The sequence below is a fragment of the Athalia rosae genome, chromosome 7, assembly GCF_917208135.1.
Source record: "Athalia rosae chromosome 7, iyAthRosa1.1, whole genome shotgun sequence".
In the NCBI taxonomy this organism is placed as follows: Eukaryota; Metazoa; Arthropoda; class Insecta; order Hymenoptera; family Athaliidae; genus Athalia; species Athalia rosae.
This window is the reverse complement of record NC_064032.1, coordinates 8,215,232-8,239,737: the sequence shown is the minus strand read 5'-3', so window position 1 is coordinate 8,239,737 and position 24,506 is coordinate 8,215,232. Positions and strand designations below refer to the sequence as shown.

General features: G+C 38.5%; 2 protein-coding genes across 2 annotated transcripts; one reads left to right on the top strand and one right to left on the bottom strand.

The window, feature by feature from the left end:
• Window positions 1–6,841: 6,841 nt before the first annotated feature.
• LOC112694898 lies at window positions 6,842–8,605 on the top strand. Its single transcript, XM_048658988.1, has 4 exons — window positions 6,842–6,866; window positions 6,974–7,173; window positions 7,240–7,347; window positions 7,418–8,605. Exons 1-4 carry the CDS (start codon window positions 6,842–6,844, stop codon window positions 8,591–8,593), a joined length of 1,509 nt encoding a protein of 502 aa, XP_048514945.1. The 3' UTR covers window positions 8,594–8,605.
• Window positions 8,606–8,787: 182 nt separating this feature from the next.
• Window positions 8,788–10,993, bottom strand: LOC125501936. The gene is made up of 2 exons (XM_048659124.1): window positions 10,739–10,993; window positions 8,788–10,437 (listed from the first exon to the last, which is right to left on the bottom strand). The coding sequence occupies exon 2, from the start codon at window positions 10,065–10,067 to the stop codon at window positions 9,153–9,155; it is 915 nt and encodes a 304-aa protein (XP_048515081.1). The 5' UTR covers window positions 10,068–10,437; window positions 10,739–10,993; the 3' UTR covers window positions 8,788–9,152.
• Window positions 10,994–24,506: the final 13,513 nt, after the last annotated feature.

Genomic DNA, 24,506 nt, shown 5'->3' with positions numbered 1-24,506 from the left:
TGAATATCTTTGCTTATCTTTGCTTTTTTTTGTACTGTTTCGCTGAGTTGATCAGACCTTTACCGCATGTTTCAAAAGTTTCGTATTGAATGATGCACTGATTCTTACACGAATTTATTAACTGTACCGCTGTGCATGATAGACTAGTATATCTTAGAAAGTGTCACATTTGGACTCCCAGGGGTTGAAACCGTTTTGGCTGAACGCAGTTGCATTAGAATAAGTTAGGATCACAATATCTCCAGGTTACCGCAATATCTTTGATTACCGCTGTAGATTCCGCAATATATGTATTTGAGTACCGCTGTGAATTCGACGACGAATATCGCCGTCCGTTACGCATCTCAGCCCTCTGCTGAGAATACCGCTTACGTTGCATTACCGCTTTAGGTATCGCAAAAATTTGTTACCGCTTACCGCTATTCATGACTGTAATGTTTGCTAATAATTGTACTGCTTGATCTCTAATTGTTGTCGCTCCCGCTGTGAAATTTATCTCCCGCTCTTGCAATACACGGGAGAAATCTCATCGAAGGAGTTTTCTTGTATTTGAAGTTAATCATTTTCGCCCGCCTCGGTTCAATTGAGCTAGCCAAGTTTGTGTCCGTCGTCCCTCGGTTCTCCTATCTCTGAGTTATTCGGTTATTTGCGATTTAGTTGATTTTGTTTGGTTTGTCACGATTGAAAGAAAGTTCAATCGATATCTTGAGTTTTTTTTGTAAGTGAGAATTCTTTAGAAACGACGCATTCGCGTCTGGCGCCCAACAATCCGTTCGTCGGAGGAGGACCGCCGGGACGCCGTAGGGTAACGGATTAGAAGATTCCGACTTGATTAGAAAAATCCGGTCACAATATATAAGTAGTAAGAACAGCGCGAGCGGTGAAAAGAAAAATGAACTATTCGAAGTGGGTTCTAAATAGTCCTGGGCAAATTCTAGTCCGTTGAATCGGACCCCCCGAAATGAATAATATAACTTCAAACGATTAGAAAAAATCAGCTCGCTGCAGGAATTATTGTCGTCGCAAGTAACTCAAAACGAAGGCCAATAAACCCGATGAATCAGATGCAAAGCCAATAAAAAATGCTGTATTCGGAAGGATGCTCTGGTTTGTCAAAAGTCAGGCTCAAGACTGACGATCGAGGTTATTTACAAAACGAATATCGGAATCAAGAAAAAACTTTGTCAAAAAATTTAATGTGATGTAGGGGCAGGTTTTTGAAGGCTGATATAGAACAAAGGGCATAGCCCGGCAAATATATCAACATACTTACTGTGTTGGGATAGAAGAGCTATTCGTGCCTGTGATTGTTGTGGAGTCAAAGAACGATCAAAGTAGATATCCAAAACTCTTGATAGCACTTGCTGAACAATGTTTTCGTTTCGCATGAGATTATTTAAAAATATCAGACATCATGTACGTTGTCCGTCGAAGTATGTTGAAATACCTGTGAATTTGTCTTCGGAGCATTCTATTAGTATACTCGATCAAAATATCACTAGTTTCTTAAGCGTCCCAAGTAGATGGACAAGGTATTTTATTTTTCTTCGATGCGAGATATTCCTCCTCATCAGAAATTTCAGCTATAGTTGTCAGTGAAGTGAATTTTTTTTTTCTCAGATTATGTCGCTGAGTGGCTACGTCAGCTTTTTCACAGGATGAGATTGTGTCTGCTTTTTTCCGAGCTTTTCCTCAGTTAGCCGAATTCAGTGAAATGAAATGGTTTTCTAAATAATGATTGGCGATATGCCACACGCGAGATGGAATGCAATACAAGTTTTGTCTGCCACGTGATAGCTCTGTATGAGGTATCGAATCATGTTATTACTGGATGAAACAAGAAAAATCAACCGAAAGCTTCAATGCTGAGATGCATACAAACAGTAGTTGTGTGTTGACGTTTCATTTTTAAAGCCTACAAATTACACTTATTGATCAATTCAGAACTTTGGAACTATTATAAACTTCACGAAAACCTGTCTCAACGATGTTACGTGTAATGCCAACTGGTTGTGTCGTGACACAGCTTGATTTACAGACATATGTATAAGGCATGTGCATTAACAATGTATAATATAGTTCAATACACGAAAATAGGACTCACTTTAATAATTAAAAAATGTAATCTCGTGTAATTCACATTTCGGATCGTTAGAATCTGGTGGAGTTTGTTTTAGAATCAAATTATTCACATTTCTTGTCTCTGGCCACCAGCACTTTTTTTTATCGTCAGATAGTCAACAGCTCGGGACTTCCGAAGTCACTTGCTCATTTTCTTCCGTGTCCTCAATAAATGACACAACAGCATTTCGGCGGGCCATTTTCACATTAACTGAAATTGAACATACAGATTGAATCACAAAATAAAAAGCTATCAAACGTCACCAAATCTGGCAGCTTCGATTTCACAAGGAACATAATTCCAAATTCTAACGAGTGCCCGTACGATTGGACATCAGGTATCCACAGAGAAAAGACTGCGATAACCTACTAAGTCATGAGAGGATCGCTGATTTTTTTTCTGGCAAAATTATATTTATGTTGCTAATATCTGCAAACTCAGCTGTTCAAACAGAAGTGAAGTTGGCGCGAGTGCGTAAAAGGCCAGGGATAACTCGAAGCAAAAAATTGAAAAAAAAAATTGAAATATGAATGCCGTATCGCTCTGAGTTATTCAATTTTTATTCATTTGACTCAAATTATTGAGTGAGAGTAGATGGCCTGAGACTTGATCCAGTTTGAAATTCGCAATCCTAACATCGCGCTTGCCCTTTACCTCAAATTGCAAAATTTTTTTCATAACCCACAAACATACGAGGTGCATATAGTCAAGTGCTAAATCAATTACCATATCAATATCTAACTTTTTTGAAACTGTAGTTTTCTTGTGATGCTCTTTGTTAGATTTTATTCGAAATGATCAGTCCGTTCTTAATGACAAGTTGAACTCAGGATAAGTGACGCGGTTCTTCACATATTCTTCTTCTTGAATACATGTCAAGCAACCATAGTATGCATTATGTCCTTTTGTGCCAGTTATGAAAGATGTAGCAGGTGCGTCACAGATGAAAGCATTGATTTTGATTGCAATATTCTTGTTCTTCATCTTCATACTTGTAGCAGCGAGATTGTAGAATTCTTCGACAAAATATTTAAGAAATTCATGACTGTCCTGTGGTTTTTGGTTTCCATGATATAAACCGACTATGAATGCTTTGGTACGAATGATACCTGATAAGAATGATGCTTAGATGGGCGAAAATTGACTTCCGGAGCTTTTGGTCAAGGGAAGACCGTCAACGTTAATATTGATACTGAGAAGCAGAGGGCAATTTTCTATTGTAAAATATTCCATTATGGATGCTATCAAACCGTAGCGGAGTCCACAATGGTAATAATGACCGGGAAACTTTTCAATCAGTTGGAGTTTGAACCAATGTTCGCACATCTGATGGCACCTGTTAACCATGTTCACGTAACAATACCTTGACGTCTGTGTGATTCATAGACCTTGTGACTACCCAGGACCCAAAATCACTTTGAAAAACTAGGATCAGCGCCATAACTTTCTGATTCAACGATGTCAATAGAATGCAAACTACTGTTGCTAACTTGACTATTAGAAACTGGACTAGTATGTGGTTCAGTCACCGCGTTGAAAACATTAGCGTAACCCTCTGCATTAACTGACAATACCGAATCAACTGTCATTGTTAAATCAGCTGTAATAATAGCATAAACTTGAATGATTGAATCATGCGGCATAGGTATAGTGAGATCATTGTCAGTAGTAACTGGTGACGATAGTTCAAGCGGAGTTGCCAAGGCATTTTGACCAAGACGTACCTTCTCATATTCTTGCTTCACTCAACGGCGTCGTTGTCTTTTAGACAAATGCCCAGTGTCTTTTGCGTCAGGTATTGCTCGCTACAAATATGTAGTAGAGATATTCACCTGAAAGCCTGCACACAAATAATTCACATAAGACCGAATTTGGAGAAAGTAATGCTTCGGCGGAACATAGGTTGGCAGATTGTTTCATAAGCTCATTCTACCCCCACAAACATACGACTAAGTTTTCTTTTAAGAATAGGTCCGGGTTCGGCGGCAAAAAACTGTTGAACATTTGGAAATCAACTTGAAGTTATATATTTTTTGTAAAATGAGTCTTACAACAAAATCTTTCAGATAAAAGTTGTTCGTCTCGTTGCCCTCTGGAAAGTGAGTTTTCATAACAATTCACGTATTTTTCATTATTTAATCGCAAAACGAACAAAAGCATGATTTTTTTTTTTTTGTTTTCTGCAAGTTACTTTCCGAATTTTCAACTTACGGTTGCAAGATTCAAACCAAATCTTGCACAAAGTTTTCCTTTAGAGTACCCGCAAATCCGACTGATTAATAAGAACAATTTATCTAACGATAAAGATGATAATAAGAATAATCAAAATAGTAATTACAACAACAACAACAATGTTACAAACGGCCCTCAGCTCGCTGCGATAGACCTCGCGGTGCGCGATGTGCGCTAGCCTGCTCATTCAGCGCATTCTTGCACGTGGCATCCGGACGCGTAAAGTGCAGTGAATCTAGGAGTGCAACCGACTTGATAGGGAGGTCGCAAACACCACATCAGCGGTTCACTTCTCCTACCATCGTGAAGCGAACTGTAATTAAACCTGCCCGGCCGACCAAAAAGCAGTCTAAAACTTGGAGCAAAGAGAGCAAAGTGATCTCTACTGTGGGGATGGAGTCGAGTGAGCCTTCTGCTGGAGCCAACCGATTGCAGCGACCACTCAGTTTTTTACGGAGCACTGAATTGACTAACGGTCCACCTTGGCCAAGATCAACACTATACTGGAGGATTCCATAACTGTAGGCAAAAGTTTCACAGCACAGTTTCGGCAAACCGGTGGTAGGTTCTCGAAGACACTTCCTATCCATCCACGGAAAACGCTCCTAGGCTCACTATCTTTCATTCCTACGCTAAGATGATAATCTACCCCCAATTTTTATACTATCCATGTTTCCCAACCCGTTTTGCTTTTCCCATATTATAACAGTTTCTCAATCTTCGTTTACTCTAAATGCATTTATTGAGTTGATGGATTTGCGATCTATCTTACAAAACTACATATAACATTCCAGTATAGCAGATGAGCTTTTGCTCTTTAATTAAGCTGGACCCGGGAGGATCTATTTTGAACTGCTTGGAGGTATGTCTAAATACAAGTTACACTGGACGAGATCTCTGGATCTTCGTTTGCACGTGACAACAACAACAACAACAACAACAACAACAACAACAACAACAACAACAACAACAAAAACAAAAACAAAAACAAAAACAAAAACAACAACAACGACAACGACAACGACGACACCGAAAACGACAACGACATCGACAATGAAAATACCGATAACAATATCAATAATGATAATTATGATGATAGAACATGAGGTGACAATAATAGGAACATCGGCCTTATATCTATTTATTCTTTATTTTCCGTTTTTTCGGGTTGTTGAAATCTCTCGAGCTGCAATTCTATCCGTCGTTTCGCAGCCATCAGAGAATCGTGGGTTGTCTTCCGAACTCGTACTTCTTGTTTTTTCACTTTAGTCTTCCCTTCAACAAGCCTCGCAGAGAATTGGTCAAAGAGAAGACCACAGAAACTGGTTTTCTTGTTGGTGTGGCTGTTGCTCTTGTATCGATGGTCGTCACAGAAACTCACTAGATTGTTGCAATTGTCGTTGCTGCAGTTGTCAAAACAGTTGTTGATGTTGTTGTGATCGTAATTTTAAACACACAGGCGGCAGTGCCCGCGGCGGTGTCGATAGGCGGAGTAGTATCCCACAATCCTGCAATTCAAATTTGAAATATCAAATGTTTGCGCATCCCTGTAGTTTATCAGGCCAGTGAATAGAGTGAAAAAAAGCGATTCTTGCACTCAAATTGTACGAAAAACGACTTGCGCCCCTGCTCAGCAACCGCAGCCGCGAGGGCTCTTCCTCCGCTGGTTTGTTCCCCCACCATAACTACCAACTCTGTCTCGGGCGCGTTTACGCGCGTTCAGAGCAGCTTGCAGAGCCATTTCGGCGATTTTTTCCACCTTTCACTTAAAAATCTAAGATAGTTGAATCAAAAATTTCATTCTCTACTTTCTGGAAACGTTACGGAATTTCCATTGGGCCATTTTTCTTATAGTTACACATTTGATGTGATGAGCCCTCTTATCGTTAGCAATAAGATTGTGCGAAAACTATGCATCAGACAGAAATCATCTTACGCATCATTAAACTACATACTATCATCTATCATCTTCCGCAAAATTTTTTCTTCATTTTCAAATTTTACAGAGTAACGAGTTTTCGGAAAAAGGTTTATAATCGTGGTTTTTTCGGATTTTCTCTGTGGAAAATGCATCGATCAATTCGTTTGAAAATCCATTTCGTAGGTTCTTAAATCCTCTACGAAAGTCTCATCAACAGTCGAACGATTCTATCGTTACTTTTCGAGATATTAGGGGCCGTTCATAAAATACGTCACACTAGAATCAGCTTTTTTTGACCCCCTCCCCCCCTATAGGCCTTTTCATCACAAAATTTTTTTGTGTGCATGCGTTGGCATCAGCCATCTTTTTCGTACTGTTTTTTGTAAACAACTATGCTAAAGTCCCTGCGTATAAAAATTAAAATAAAAAAATATAAATTCAGGTTGATTAATTATAAAAAAAGTGAAAAAAAATAAAGTAAGAAACTTCATAATTGAAAAAAAAAATTTTCCAAGCCATTGTAGTTATGTCGTCTGTACGAAAAGGAACAACAAAACGGTGTTGTTATGGAGTATCTAAAAGTGATACACGGTATAAATCATTCAAAACCAATACATATTATTTTATAAATTTTCCAAAGCCTTGCCTGGAATATCGCAAAAAAATAGTTAAATCATCAAGCAAATCACATATTAAAGCATGTGCAAAACGTGCAAAATGTGAATTATGGGTAAAAAAATGTGGCAGAAGTGATCGAGGTTTTAGATCTATTGATGATGTTACCAAGGATACTTATATTTGCTCACTACATTTTCTCGGAGAAAGTGGTCCAACTGAACAAAATCCTGATCCTTTAAGCTATCAAGAATCCCAACATATAGATAAATCAATCAATAAGGTAATGTATAAAATAATTTAAACACAAATATGATTTTCCGAGTTTTAACCTCAAACCTGTTTTTAGGTGATCAAAGTAAGAACCAGCTTATTTGAAAAGTATAAAAGAGTAGATATGGAAAAATCAAATGGATCTGAATATACGAAAGTAGATAATATTTTAACAGATACGCAGGTACAGTGTGAATTTAATGAAATTATAAAAATGTATTAATTTTAATGAAAAATTTTTGTATTTATTACAGACATCAATAGCTCATGAAGAGGTTCACATCGTACTTGATGATAATGTTTGTTTTGTTGAACAAATATTACCAGATCAAACGTCTGAAATGAGTATAATCGACGGAGGTACAAATTATGAAGAAGCTAGGAAGCATACAAGAACAATAGAAATTCAGACCGATTCGATAAAGATGCGTAATAAAATTATTCAGGTTAAGTTGCAAAAAAATTCAGCCATGGAAAAATTCATTAATTCCATTAGTAGTGATGAAAAAAAATGCATATTTTATACAAGTTTACATTTTGAGCAAATCCAAGCTTTACATAGATTTTTGAGCCCAGCTTGCGAAAATTTAGATTATTGGGGTAGTCGAGAGTCAAAGCATGAAAATACTGAAAATAATAATCTACACAAATTGACATCATTGCAGCAGTTGATTTTGGTATTATTAAGATTACGAATGGGATATTTAATAGAAGATTCAGCATACAAGTTCGATATTTCTACGGGATTTGTTTCGAAAATATGTACAACTTGGATTTATTTTTTGTATAATGAATTTACCACTCAATTGAAGCCATTTATGTTTCCATGTAGGAAAACAATAGCTGAAACATTACCAGAAATATTTCGGTCTATAAAAAATATAAGAGTAATAGTAGACTGTGCTGAATTTTTTTGTCAATCACCGTCAAATTTTGAACACCAAGGTAATTTATATTCAAGTTATAAAGCTCATACCACTTTTAAAGTTTTGATAGGATGTACTCCAAATGGGTGTGTTAGTTTTGTATCTGATGCATTCGAGGGTTCAATATCCGACCCTGAAATATTTAAGCGATCAAAAATAGCAGATTTATTGCAACCTGGAGATGTGGTATTAGCAGATCGAGGTTTTACGGTTCATGATGTCGTTGAAGCTAAGCGAGCACATTTGAATATTCCTCCGTTTTTGAACGGACGAGATCGTTTAACAGCTCAAGAGGAGATTTTGACGAAGAAGATAGCAAAACAACGAATATATGTTGAGCATGTTATTGGGCGCATAAAAAAATTTAGACTTCTTTCAACGGTTCTACCTTTAAATATGCGTACTATCATGTCACAAATTATATTTGTTTGTGCATGCTTGGTCAACTTTCAAACGCCAATTGTTTTCGATGAATCAAATAATGACCGGCGTTTTAGGAAATAAAATGAATTGAAAGTCAACATAATTGTGATATATATTTAAATTTCAAAATACATAACATTTGTAATGCTACAATGTATTTAATCTTGTATTATATTTTTCATATTGTAAAAATAGATTTATGAATTTTGTTTTTATCACGAATACTTTTTGTAATATATTGAGGAATATAAAAATAAAAAAAAAAAGTTGTAAACAGTAGGTTGGGAAATTCTTTATGAAATATATTTCACTTCGATAAATCAAAAGGTATCAAACGCCGTGGGATTCTCATTTCAAAATACTCTGGAGCCAAAATATTTTGATGGAATGCACTAACGTGCTTAAGTATAAGTTCAATGAAAATACCATCATAAAAAATCTTCTCTACATGGAACCCTTTTGGAGTCCAAATGACGAAATCACACCACAATCTCTCAGTTATTGCCATTTGAGTTTGTATTTGGTAGTAATATGGGTGATTTCGTTTTAACTTCATGCATGTTTTATTAACAGAAGTACAACAAAATGAAGTACGCTGCTGTGGTGTCAGGAAATGTAAGTCTGTTGGGTTATAATTTTTTTAAATTTTTGGGCACTTGATTTCCAACACTCCGGTTGTATTCCTCAATGGATCAAAAATTAAGCCATCTGGCGATGCGCCTAATCCTGGATACTTGGAATTCACCCACAAGCCACTACTCTGAACTTCATAAGAAAATTTTTTTGAAGTAAAGTCTTTGTATTTTTGACGTGCAATTTCTTCATTTTCTCTACCATATTGCATCGCTTCAGTCGTTATATTTTGTTGGACCCACAGCTGAGAATTGACTAGAGCAAAAATTTGGTCTTTTGTTTCATCAGTCTTAAATTGTTTAATTTTTGAAGCTGTTATCAATATTTGACGGTATTGCCACCACTTATCATTATCACTTTGAGCCCCTAAAGTTATATCAACAGGCCCAATCTTATTATTGCACACATTAGTGGTTAGACGATAAACTAATGTTTTTAACTGACTTTTTCTTGGTTTATCTAATATATAATCTTCATATTGAGGCTGTAATAACAATTGCCACATAGAAGGAGCTTTTCGACTAGCATTTATTAATTTTAAGTCCGATAGTAAATTATTTATTTTTTGTTTGTTTACCGGTCTTGTCAAACTTCGTCCGGGATCATATGACCTGCGTTTACTGATGTCATTTTTATTTTTATACTGTTGCTCATCGGCTTTATGAGGTTCTTTTCTTTTTCTACCTTGATTCCAGCTACATAGCTTACTCGTACAAGGTACATTTTCTTCATCACATGCATCTAGATAATTTAATAAAACATATAGCAAAGCAGCTACATGAGAACATCGGCCCATACTCGATGCTTTGCAATCACAAGTACCATGAACTACTCGGGTAGTTGACGGATTTATCATAACTGATACTTGATGAACTTCTTTAGCTTTATAAGAAGCTTGAATTTTGCATTTCAAGCAAAACATTTGATCAGATGTTACGCCTTCAAGAATTTCAAATACATGGCCGCTGTCCACATATTGTTTGCCTCGTTTCAATGGTTTGGATTGTCTGTAATCAGTTTTTGGAATTTGATCATTATTATTATAGTTTTCAATGTCACTGTCACTATTGTTGTTGTCTATGCATGATGTTACTAGATAATGATATATAGATCCATAGCTGAAGTTCTTAGGCACTTTGTCAGAGGGAAATGGTTGCCAAATATTAGGATAATTTATTATTTGACTTTGCAAAAGATTTGGACTTTGATTGTGTGTACTTAAGATATTTTACCATTTTCCTTTGTCAACAGTTTGGTCCACTGGTACATTGTTCCTGATGGCATTTTTGACTCTGTAAATTTCATAATTTTTTATATATTATTTCGGATTAAAAATTTGATTTATAATCAAAATAACTCAACACATTCAATTCAGTATTTGAAATTGTCTAATTAATAATCATGTATAGCCTCTAAATATTGATGAGACTTATTTTATTAATTATTGCCATCAGTTATTCTCACATTAACTAAAATGTTTTTTCAAATACTGTGAATCACTGTGAATGAATTGACATTGTTAATTACAATAAAAATGTAAACTATTATTTTTTTTATAAGTTTTTAGATTGTAAACAAATATCGATGTCTAACCTCTCAATCAGCTCACTTTTTTCCCTTTTTGCGGACGTCCATGACGTTTAAGCCACCTTCTTAACTGTTCACAATTATGAGCTTCAACTGAATCATAAATAAGTGAAGCACCATCGATAGTTTTTTCTAATAATTTATTAGTTTTTGGAGATAATATCCCGTTCCCAGCCATTGCTGATCAAAACAGTACGAATCTTTTGAACTACCGCCATTTCAACATGGCGCCTACGCTTGCGCTCGTCTTATGATGAAAAGGCCTATTGTCACGCTGTGTCACACTTTCTGTGACCCCCCCTAGAAATATTTCGTCACAAAAACTAAGACCCCCCCCCTGCTGAGTATGATAAATTCTAAATGATGGTACACAAATTCTGAAAATTAAAAATATTTATTTTGTTATTATAATAAAATTTTAATAAATTAATAAATATCTTCCATAACGCAGTTATATAAATGATAAATAATATTTCTATTATTCAGAAGTCCAAGGATTTTCTAAATGGGCCGAAATATCTACAATCGGCATTGCACCATCTTCTTCTTCATCTTCAAAACTACCGTCCACTTCATCGTCATCTAACCATTCTGCATATTCCGTACCATTGTTTTCATCTCCTATTATGCACAACAGTTCTCGAGCTCGCCGAGCTGCGATACGAGTTGGTTGTACGCGACGAACTACTTCAACCTTTCTTTTTTGTTTTGGATGTAAATTTTTTAAATGCTGTAGTAAGGTTTTATTAGATGTGTGATATAGGCCACATTCTTTACATGTTCTACTCGCCAATTTATCGTGGACTGACGGACAAAACCAATCGTAAGGAATTTGTTTAAAATCCGGAGCTTCAGGCTGAAGTTTTACAGCAAGACGAGCAAATAGGTTTAGATATGTGCCATCATCAGAAATCAGTTGCGATACCATTAATCCGTTTTGAGTTTGTTGTAATTTAATTAATGGAGGCAAAAATCCGTTTGAAAGTAAATTTCTCAAACTACTTCTACTTTGGCCACAGCAGTCTTCGTCTGAGCATTTCAAAATTTGCAATAAATATTGTGATTCACGAACATGTTTACAGTATCAATCATCGATTAATATTTCTACATTTTCACTAACGTCTTCTTCTAGTATAATATACTCTGCATGTACATCATAACTATCGACTTTGACGACTTCCAAACACTAGCCAAAGTTGTCCCTGCATATTCAAAGTTTTTTTTTTCCAAATCTTTGTCTACAGTTTTACCGTAAGAATCTAAATGCGATCCATAATGCTCATGAGGCAAAATTACGCCAGAAAGCTCATGACTTAGCGGAGCCATTCTTCTTTCCACACGATTGTAAGCACTCCTACCCGGTGCGTTGGTAACAACAAATAAAGCATCTAAATTATCCATCTCAAAAATGCTGGATAGCATAAAATATTACTTTTGCGTAGCGAGGATTTTCGTCAGGACCCCCATCAGCAGAAATGATCACTACAGGTTTTGGAGATCAAGTGTTGGTGTAGGCGAAACTTTGAAATGATTCCAGTTCAAAAATTCCTTTAAAATCATTGGCATGTGTCTTGGCAGTCGAACTAGAATGCTTGCCACTCCGAATAGCTATAAATGTTGGTCCTGAATAGGTTACTTTTGAAGGATTTCCAAAACCATTCGGTTCAATAACAATACCAGCATATACAGACGGTATCAATTTATGTCCAGCAGCCACAACCCAGTCATGGTCTGGAAGAGAAACTCTATATTGCATGTGCATTAGTAATGGCGCTTGTTTTGAAGCTGCTGTGAGTCCGATCGGAACTCGGGCTTTATCATCCTGAGAAAGAAAAAATACTTCATTGGGTCCAAGAAAAGAAGCAAGACTCTCTAAATATCTAATTGAAGCTGTCGCAAACTCTGTGTCAATATGTTTTTTCTTCAAGTCATTTTGAGCACGAATTAATTTCACTGGAACTGTAGATACATGTCTTTTACCTTCACGAGAAAATGAATTTCGTGGTAAAAGTCGTAAGTACGTAGCACTCCTACTTAGTTGAAAACCCAAAGTTTTTAATTGCTCGTGTAACTGATCTAAATTTTTACAGCTTCTTACTGTCTCAGCTCTACGTCGTTCATCAGCAGAACTACCAAAGATGGCAATTTTCATGATAGTTTGCAATATGTCTGGCTGATCCTCTTCTAAGCTCGGCCGACCGGGATTGCTTCTTATCTTTAATTTTTCTGCGACATCCGGATGCCAAGACAAACATCCTCAAGCTTTCTTTTTTTTATTGCACGGGATTTCGATGATCTTTGTTGAGCTGATTGTTTACGCTTGAGAGATTTTTTTTCAGATTCTATTTTTTCTTTTAATTTTTTCATTTCTTTATCAAGTCCAGGTGTAGACAATCCAGAATCTCTTTGTAGAAGCAATGAATTCAAACTTGATTCCATAACTGAAATTTTTTTTTTGCTTTCATCTTGGGCGGGTGTAGCCGTTTTTGAACTGCATATTTGTTCGTCACGAAGTGAAATTTTTTCGGCAGAGACTGTTTTTCTATAAATTGAAAGATCTTCTTTACTCATCGACGCTCGAGGTCCATCTTTAGCTGTATTTTGTGGCTAAAAATAAAGAATTGATTATAAGTATATATTAAAATTGATTGAATAAAATAGAGACTTATACAGGCTTGTTTACACGATAATTCTACACTGAAATTATTCAATTTTCTCATCTCATGTTCTTGATTATCGATCCATCAAAATCATGTTCACATAAAAATTATTCAGAATAGTAAGATAATATAAATCGCGAGTAGTCCTGAATAAAAAAAAGTATTGAGATAAATAAAAAAGTTCTGAAAAGTATTGGATTGACTGGAAAAGCAATTTTTTTTAAATACCTTTTTCTTTGTCTCAATCCTTTTTTTTAATCAGGGTAGTATTGATGTAATCCAGATAATCTAAACCAGGTACAGAAAAAATTTCTTGACTTACCTTAAGACTTGTGAAAAACGTTAAATTTCTAAATTTGTTCTGGGTTATTTTTTGATCTAAAGATTCAATATTATTTCGAATATTCACTTCAAATTGCTTGTCATCACTTTTGTACTCTTGCTTGAGATCGTTCCAAATCTTATTGACATTTTCTTGTACGATCTTGGATTTTTCATCCGGATAACACTTTTTATAAGTGTTAAATAATTTTCGATAGAGTTCGCCTCTTATCGATGTCATTGTTTTCTTATACGTATCTCAACTATTAAAATCAGAAGTGACAAATTCCGGCAATAAAGAGTATAAAGTAATTAACTGATGAGTATGAAATTGAGAAGATGAAAAAAGCGTCTGCATCAGTTTACTGCTAAATGGCGGATGAAGGAATAAAATAATAATAAATACATGAGGAACAGTATTTTCATTTGTTACTGAATCGAGAGCGCAGGGTACTGAAAACGTTACTCTCTCAAGTATTGGAAAAACAAAGAAATCAGTTTTGACGGATCGCAACGCCGCTAGAGTCGCGCCACAGAGCTAGCGCTTATGTCAAAAAATAATAAACGGCGAACGTCACGTTGCCGTATACCCCCCGTCCCTCCTTGTCACATCTTGTCACACTCAGCCAGACCCCTCCCCCCCCCCTTGTATGCGAACGTATTTTATGAACGGCCCCTTAGCACAAAACCCGAAGTTTCCAATTTTTACGGTTTTACGTTGTTTAAACAAATTTTCACTCTTCACCTCGATTTACTCTGAATGTAACAATGCGGTTGCATAGTATGCTAACTCTTCGCGAGCGAGTACTCTGTTGAGTTGTTTCTCGTCCGTTCGTATGCTATCGTAGACTTCTGCCGCAATGTCTACCACTTTTCTATGATTGGCGGAGAAACTTTGGCGTGGCGCAATTTCCGTTACGGTTACGTCGACTCCGAATATTGCTTTTGTAATGATAAAATCATTTCTTTGTGCTCTACTCGTTGTAGTCATGTGACTTGGTGGTGTTACCTCCCCGGTTCGTGCTCTTTGCGTATTCATTTGTGTTTGTGTTTTCGGGGCTTTCGAATCCGATTTCTTTCGATTAACTTTGTCGGGTGCAAAGTTTTCGGGTTTTTCGCGATCGCCAGGAGCTATCTTATCGATTTTTTCGGCTATATATAGGGGAGACCGGGGCAAGTTGGAGACGTTAAGCTTCAAGTGCGGTTTTTTAATCGATTGTAAGCGAATTTCGAAATCTTTTGGTATTTTTCAAAAGTATGAGATGTTAGCTATTAAAAAAAAAATTGACATTGAATTCGGTCATTCACAAACTACGTAATTTCCATTTTTCCGAAATTCTGCAAATTCGTCAACTTGCCCCGACCACGGGGCAAGATGGCGAACCTATCGGGGCAAGTTGACGAATATTAGATTTTGGTTTAATGGGCCTAAAAAAATACTTTTTTCGTCAAAATATACTTCAGTTCATTTAAATCCATAAAAGATATGAAAATACAAATACGCATAGTTTATGTAGTTTAGCTTAGATATACATATACTGATAATTAACACTGGTCGCAAACGAACTGAGCTGCTCCTTCGACATTAGAACATGCCAACATTGAATGGTGAATAAATTTATTCATTTATTTATTTATCGAATTATTCAATGAGCTGCACAATCGTATGTAGCCTAAATATCAATTAACTAAACAACATGCAAAGATCTCGATGAGGACGATCCGTCAACTTGCCCCCACCATCTTGCCCCATTTGCCACTATTTGCAAAAAAAGAACCCCACAAAAAGTACATTGGTGAAAATTCGGAGGTTCTATGATCTCTAGGATCTATATGCGTATAGAAATAAAGTATTAATTCACAAGTCCGATCTTGCTTATCTGTAGTTGTATACAACTATTATCTTGAGCTCCAGATGTTACTTCGCACACGTCTGAAACCACAATGCCTCCGTAAAAAGCCGGATGACCTTGCCACGCTAGCTAAATCGCGAATATTATTGCGTAGAAAAGTGTTTAACACTTTTTGATAACTTACCCGGCGCTATCTGTCAAAATATTCTAAAAACAATTAATTCGTCATCTTGCCCCAGCCTCCAACTTGCCCCGGTTTCCCCCACTTTCGCTTCTATATTTGCCATTTTTAAATCTCGTACAATTTTCCTATCGAGGACCAGGTACTCAACTCGGGGTTCCGGTTGAGAGCGCTAGTGACCTGAAGTGCTCATTTTTAACAAATGTTTGGTATCCAGTTTTTATGAATTGAATATCGTTCTAAATAGTAAACTAATCATTATTTCAAAGAGGAAATTTATTATTACCTGCCGAATGATCAAATTTACGTGTACAAAGGGTTTCTGTCTTGGAAAATAAAAGAGTAGGTTTGGCGGTCGAGTGAGGTGAGGTAAACCATGTGCTAGCAAATAAACATTAAACGGTATGAATTTCATGAACAACATCAAGATCAACAGTGACTCCACCGCGAATACGCACGTGCCCAGTTCTGTCTCTCCACAGGTAACACCTGAACTGAATAGCAAAGCTACCTCTAGCCGTCGCTTCGGAAGACGGTCGTCAAGAGCCTCATTTCTAGCTAAGAATCCAGATAGTTCATCAGGGTCGATACTGGATATCTTCCGTAAAAACCTCAGTTCAAACACAAGGAAGGAAAGGATTGACACAGTCAGCCCACCTTCCAAACAGCAAAGAGCCTCATCTTCTCCTCCGAACGTACGATACCAAATGACAAACCCAAAAATTGTTATATCCTTATTTAATGAAATGGAGACGGAGCTGACAGACTGCACCTTCATCTCAGCTCCATTGAAGCAGATGCAAGCCTGGCGTGAGGACGACCGTAATCACCTCGACTAGCAAATTAAAGACATCAAAGACTCCAACACCATGCTCATCAACACAGTCAAATATGAACTGCTCGCAGAAAACAAAGCTGTAAAACTAGAGATAAATAAAATCACGGCTTGCCTCGACACACTTACAAATCGTTTCACCATAACCCCAAATGACACTACATTCAATCAGTTATATGAAGACAAGTTAGCCAGCAAAGTTATTTCCACAGTTGAGAAACACCCGAGAAAGAATAATGCTATCATCTCGGGACTTGAGGTAAAGTAGAAAAACGCGTGTGACACTGTCAATGAATTTATTAGTACCCACTTCAAAATCTCAAACGGTATCATCAGTGCTACTGTCTTTGACAAAGCCAAAGAATCAAAGCGACATTCAGAGACGGTGCAACTAAGAGCCAAATCATGTCCCAGAAGCAGAAGCTTCTCTTCCCGGTCTACTTCAATCATGATTTGACTCCCAACAAAAGCCTAGCTACTAAGACCAGGGATTCCGGTAAAGCAGCCATCGCAAATGGCAAAAAAGTCAAGTTTGGTCAATCTCAAGGATCAATTGATAGTAAATAGTACAAATTCAATCAAGCCACCAATACTTTCACATTAGTAATACCTGAGGTTCTCTCGCTCAACTCTGAGCCTTGTTACTGATCACACTGACTAGATTGACCAACTTATTCACTAAAACACATCTCAATTGATGAACAAACACACAACCAAACCACCAGCGCCACCTATTCCAAAAAACTGCCTAGCAAGCACATCCACCGGCACTCATCTCCAAGCTTAAAGCTCACTTTCTGGAACATCAAAGGCCTTAGAGAACTTATCACCTCTACTAACTTTTTCTGTTCCTCATTAACTGAATTCAGCGAGACGTGGATCACGCAACCAGTACTTGCCCCAATACATAATCTTGATTCTTGGTGTAGCTTTTGGTCACCTGCTCTGAAGTCTCAGGGCCCCGAAAGGCCAAGTGAAGGACTGCTGACTCTTGCTCTACTTGAAGACAATCCCCAGACTCTACACAGTACAGACTTCTGGTTAATTACTAAAATTCACTGACACGGTCTCATTCTGATGATGGTTTCAGTATACTTTGCATCTTATACCTTCAATAAATCTTTTGAGCTCCTCCAAAAGACACTACTGCTAATTTTTGCCTCCCATCATCATGAAATATGCATTATAGTTGGGGACTTCAATGCTCATCTCGGTTCCTATGGGAACTTGGATCCAAACTCAATTGTAGGAACTACACCATAGGAAAAAGGACAATCAGCTGACCAGGTCTTAAACCACAAAGGAAAGTTGCTAGAAGATTGCATGGATCCCTTGGGATTCATTTTGCTGAATGGGCAAACACGAAGTGATACACCAGGACAACATAACTTTTCTAACCACAACGGTCAAAGCACCATTGACCTCATATGGGTTAATACCTTGCACGTCCAGTTCATGAAAAACATGTGGGTGAATAACATCTGTTTAACATCCGATCACCTCCCAATAACCGTGGAGCTATTTCCACCAACACCTCAACCGTCGCGGCAGTTTATCAGTGCAGTCAACAACAGAGTAACTCGATGATCTATGACTCACAAAGATATACGAGTACAAGAAATGCTCAACTCTCCCTTCGCAGTATCCGATCACAATGTCTCTAAATCGGCTTAACGATATCAGGCATAATAGCAGCTTCCAACTGTAATATGTTCAACACTCACGAAGCCGACAAGTTGCAATCTACGAAGCTGCCCTGGTTTGACGTTGACTGTAGAACACTAAAAGCTGAAGTCAACGCTTTCCCAAAAGTATGTGAATCCTAGCATTCAGAACGCACTTACTGAGAATCATACCACAAAGTCAAATCACTATCTTGTGACACTCTAGATAGTCCAGATAAGAAGAAATCTGAATACGCCGCTTTGCTTCAAGAACAATTTGACAACACTCGCAACCCATCTGAATTTTGGAGCGTAAGTAGATCGACACGCAAACAATCTACGTCCCCGACTGAAATTTCAATGGATGAGTGGGGAAAATCTTTGATAATATTGAGATGAAAGAGACTTTCCCCCACGTAGATGTTATTTCGAATAACTATAACAGAATATTATTTGTCTCCTTCACTCGATGTGGCATGGGTCAGGTGCTGTCGAGGCTCACGTAAAATGAAAATTTGGGCGTCAGTTAATTATTAAAATTAACAAACGAATTTTTCGACTAACTAAAAGATACACAAGGCGGGTTCAACTGGATGACCCGTAGGAAAGAGATTTCAAATTTCCAAGAGTTTGAGGCAGAATTGACGAAATAGCTAATTTTATACTCACGAATTATCGCCAGAGTCGGTCCTCGAGAGATTCACAGATAGTTTACAATTTCAACGTACACTTTAACAGCAGATTTATTACAGCATTTGGTTGTTACAGAATTTCATTGTAAAGCATTTAGTCAAACGATGTGCAATGAAATATCTACAGCAACGTGAGTGTCGAACAGAACATGTACATTACAAGGGACAATTGTCTGCACGACTGACGAAACTCGAATTACTTTGGTCAGACACTTGCGGATCACCTGACTCGACTCCGACAAGTATGTCGAAGAACGGGGTCATACCAACTGAATGGTGGAGCTATTCTCTTATCTCTAATTTTGACTTTCGAGATTATAGGCGAACCTAATATTTATTTTCCTGTTACAATATTTACCTTCCGAAGTTGAAGTTTCAAGGGCAGCTTCTAACCAACTCTGATGATCATTTTGATGCAGACATCACAATAGATGAATTACTCCTATGTATCGCTGAAGCCAATATCAAGAAAGCAGCTGGCTCTAATAAAATGATAAAAACATTCATCAAGGTATCACCGCACAACTGGTTAGCCCACATCCTTACTTTGTTCAACAAAATTTTTGAAACTGGCTTTGTTCCGGAAAACTGGAGTGAAGTCACCATGTGAATGTTGCATAAGAAAGGTGATCCTACTGTCCCGTGTAACTACAGAGGGATTGCGCTGGTAAATTGCAATACCAAAATATTTACTCAAAATATTCATGATCGCATCAAGAAATGGGCAGAAACTGAAGACTTAATTCCAGAAGAACAAGCTAGTTTTCGCACTGGACGTGGATGTGAAGACAATGTATTCGTCCTAAAATCAATTCTACAGATTCAGCCAAGGTCTAAAGGTGTCAGCTCTTATGCACCTTTTGTTGATTTCAAGAGGGCCTTCGACTCTGTCTCACACAATCGTCTATGGAAAAAAACTTAACTAACTGAGCCTCAACTCCAGAATCCTAAATCTCCTTGTTAATTTCTACAATGACACGCATATGAAAGTTACATGTTCCTGAAACCTCCCATCTCCACTAAGTATCACAGAAGGTGTCCTACAAGGAGAAATCCTTAGCCCTTTACACACAGTCGATACAACAATGACCAAAATACTCATTATCAGATCTACTGGCCATCTTCCGAAGCAACTTGCAAATCGTTTTTGCCTTGCTGAAGCTTTAGACATAGTTCCTACTCACGAATACCTAGGCACCGCATTCTGCAGGTCACTACAAGGTACTATCGCTACAGACTCAGCCATCAAGAAGAGCAAAATGGCGACCATCACGGTATTTGGGATACTTAATAAACTCAACACCAGCGCCTGGAATGGCGTAATTAAACTACAGAGCAGTATTATCCGCTCCAGTATAGCATATCTTGCTCACATTTGGAGTCTGAGCCAGACCACCCTGGGAAGATTGGAATCGGCAAACTTGTACTTCTTCGAACGCCTGTTGAATCTTCCTCTAAGTACTCCACTCTACGCAATCCGCCTGGAGCTTGGGCTCAATCACTTCTCACTATACGTCCTAAAAGCCGCCCTGAGCTGGGTGATTAGTATACTTGATATGCCCAGCAACCGCCTGCCTAAAATATGTCTTAAAAAACTTGTCCAGCTCACGCACACTTCATTCAACTCTGACCACCTTAATTGGTGCAAGCAACTTTCACACATCCCAATAAACATCGGTGCAGAGAATCTGCTTTCCAACCTAACAGCAGACTACCGGAGAAGCATGAAGCCAGCGGTTCTCGAAAAGTTCAAAGACTATCGACACTCACGTGACATGGAAAGATATTATCTTTCCAAATAATGTCTTTTCTACTTCAACAACGCAAGTATATCTTATACTCCCGCTAAGTTGATCCTTAGCTAACTACTAGATCACCTAGCTAAACTGCTCTGCCAGTGCCGCCTCTGCACAATCTTCGCCTGCTATATTTTGGTGGGGAAACTTCACATGAAGTTGTCACCCACAAAGAACTGTTCCTGCTGCTGCCTCGAGAAACCAGACAATATCCTATATCTACTTTCTGACTGTCCAGCCTACCAAATACCTATAGGAAAGTTCCTGAGTCAATGGTTCTACCATGAAACTCTAAGAGGTATTGATTCAGTATTTTCGGAATCATGGAGCACCGATTGCCTTTTGTAAGGTTTTTCTATTTTGTCAGAAATCACCTAGAAGGTACTAACTGATCGTTAGGTTATAACGGCGCTGTGTAATTTCATATTTCTATTTGTACCTTTCTTTGATGATATCTATCCATATATATTTATTTATCCAAATTGATTATCGTTTTTATTTCTCAACCTAACTCTAATGTAAAATTTTGTATTGAAGATTGTATCCTGGCGCATCCAAGTAAATGTTATTATTATTCAACGAATTGTTAGTGCAATTTCCCTTTACCCAACACATGAGTTTTTATCTACGCGTTTTACTTGAGGTTGCGCAAGTCGTGCTTGTACAATTTGAGTGCATGAAAGAAGCTCTTCCGATTGGCGTATCTAGGAAATCTTACGTCGATTTGATGAACTACAAACAGTGACGATAGGTAGCTTTTGGTTCAAAACAAGCTTCAGTTCTTCAAATATTTTTTGTCGGAGCGTTTTTGAGTGATGAATTTTAGAATACTGTGATCAAGCTGTAATCGATTTTTTGAAAAAATTTTTCGAAAATACTAAGGCTGAAAACATACATTTCGTACTTCAAAAAAAAGGAATGGATATGTATTTTCCTATTTTTTCTAATTTATGTTGGCATTTGTTTTCAACATCTTCATTTCTTTTCTTAAGTTTCATGCATTGTTTCGCCCAAATTAGTCCTCCATTCATGGTTCAGTCGAATTGTACATAGAGTACAACGCGAAGAATTTTGCGATCATTCGTGCACCTCGCTTCAAGCGTTTCTTTGTACGATCAGTTCGAATGTGATTCCAATATCAAGCGCGTGACGCGCGGAACCCCTCCGAAAGGCTCATGCGCGGCGTGTACTCTACAACACTTTACGTGCGAGGAGGAAGCCGCGTATAATTCGATCGAGCCAAATTTTTTGTGTCTGGGGGGAACCACGGCACGTGGATTTTGGTAATGTTACGCAAAAAGATTAAGATCTCAATTGCATTTTACGGAGCGGAAGTTCGTCGCCAACCTTCCGCCGCGGAGAACGCGACGTCACCCCGGTGGAGCCAAACTCCAGCCGGAGCAGGTTACCCCGTGAAAGTATGATAACTTTTCTTCATGTGTATTTTTGAAAAGAAACAATTTGAAAAAAAAAAGCATAAAAAAACCGTTCGATCAATCGCGCGCCACGCCTCGTACAAAGCGGGGGGATCGACCGAACGGTTGATTCAAACGCACACCAAGCGTCCCGTTCAACAGAAGCGGGCACTTGGTCGCCTCAGCAACGCGCACAATGTCGCTACCTCACACAAATCTGATCGACGAATGGCATCACGATCCGCATCGCTATCGTCCAGAATGGAAAGAGAGTTTTCGTTCTTGCGCCCCCGTAGGTTGGCGTAGTAGCAATGTCCTTTCATTCTTCTAGTGTTTTTTTACCCATAGCCATTTTTTAGCTGCTGCTTACGACATATTTTACCGTGATACACTAGTTGTAATGTCATTTTTATATTATTTTCTCTCTCTTCCAACGGACATAGCAAGATCGTTCGTCGTCGACGTGTGTGAGAGCGACACGAGCCGTTTCGGCCGTTACGTAGTTCGATTTTCGTGACACGCGTAAAATGTACGCCACCTCTTGTGCCATGTGTGTCTTCTGACTGGATTATAATTGCGTGAGATTCACGGTGAAATCTACCAAAATAATCATCGATTCGCTGCTTTTTTTTCGCAGTAACGAAACGTTAATGATCCTTCCGCAGGTTCACCTACGGAAACCTTGTTACGACTTTTACTTCCTCTAAATGATCAAGTTTGGTCATCTTCCCGGCAACATCGGCAATGCCGAGGCATTGCCGCGTACCAGTCCGAAGACCTCACTAAATCATTCAATCGGTAGTAGCAACGGGCGGTGTGTACAAAGGGCAGGGACGTAATCAACGCGAGCTTATGACTCGCGCTTACTGGGAATTCCTCGTTCATGGGGAATAATTGCAAGCCCCAATCCCTAGCACTAAGGAGGTTCAGCGGGTTACCCGGGCCTTTCGGCCAGGGAAGACACGCTGATTCCTTCAGTAGAGCGCGCGTGCGGCCCAGAACATCTAAGGGCATCACAGACCTGTTATTGCTCAATCTCGTGCGGCTAGAAGCCGCCTGTCCCTCTAAGAAGATTTATTTGTACGCCGGTAGTAAAAACCTCCCGATCGAAGCCGGGGGCCTTCGAGATACCGGAAAGTACGGCTATTTAGCAGGCTAGAGTCTCGTTCGTTATCGGAATTAACCAGACAAATCGCTCCACCAACTAAGAACGGCCATGCACCACCACCCACCGAATCAAGAAAGAGCTCTCAATCTGTCAATCCTTCCGGTGTCCGGGCCTGGTGAGGTTTCCCGTGTTGAGTCAAATTAAGCCGCAGGCTCCACTCCTGGTGGTGCCCTTCCGTCAATTCCTTTAAGTTTCAGCTTTGCAACCACACTTCCCCCGGAACCCAAAAGCTTTGGTTTCCCGGAAGCTGCCCGCCGAGTCATCGGAGGAACTTCGGCGGATCGCTAGCTGGCATCGTTTATGGTTAGAACTAGGGCGGTATCTGATCGCCTTCGAACCTCTAACTTTCGTTCTTGATTGAAGAAAACATTTTTGGCAAATGCTTTCGCTTCTGTCCGTCTTGCGACGATCCAAGAATTTCACCTCTAACGTCGCAATACGAATGCCCCCATCTGTTCCTATTAATCATGACCTCGGGGTTCCGAAAACCAACAAAATAGAACCGAGGTCCTATTCCATTATTCCATGCACACAGTATTCAGACGAAAATAGCCTGCTTTGAGCACTCTAATTTGTTCAAAGTAAACGTACCGGCCCACCTCGACACTCAATAAAGAGCACCGCGATGGGATATTAGTTGGGCCGCCCTGAAAGGCTGAGCCCACCGGTAGGACGTCCCACAATCATGCCAGTTAAACACCGCGAGCGGTGAACCGACAGCGTGGGACACAGATTCAACTACGAGCTTTTTAACCGCAACAACTTTAATATACGCTATTGGAGCTGGAATTACCGCGGCTGCTGGCACCAGACTTGCCCTCCAATTGATCCTCGTTAAAGGATTTAAAGTGTACTGTAACGTGGCGTTTTCAGCCCCGTTACTACAGCACCCAAATCTCCCAGAATTTCCTCCCGTTTTTCGTTAGGGCCATTCCACGTGAACCGGATCAGTCACCTCTCAGATATTTTTTTAATTTGGCATGTCGATTGTCCATGGGGAGTTAGATTTTTGTGCCAAAGGATTTTTGAATTAGTGCAAATTTCGATTTATTATGAACAATCAAAAAATTGAGAGGCGGTTTCTTTAAAAAATCATAACTTCGTCAAAAATGATGTTAGATTCAATTTTTTTTTTTGAATTTACGCGGATGAGGGTATAGATTTATGAAAAAAATGAATGGTGCCGAAA

Excerpts from the sequence above, each read along its gene's own strand:
- LOC125501936 (XM_048659124.1), bottom strand. The coding sequence starts at position 10,067 with ATGTTTTGCTTGAAATGCAAAATTCAAGCTTCTTATAAAGCTAAAGAA.
- LOC112694898 (XM_048658988.1), top strand. The coding sequence starts at position 6,842 with ATGGAGTATCTAAAAGTGATACACG. Across the intron at positions 6,867-6,973 it reads GTATCTAAAAGTGATACACG|CATGTGCAAAACGTGCAAAA; the intron begins GTATAAATCATT and ends CACATATTAAAG. Across the intron at positions 7,348-7,417 it reads ATATTTTAACAGATACGCAG|ACATCAATAGCTCATGAAGA; the intron begins GTACAGTGTGAA and ends TATTTATTACAG.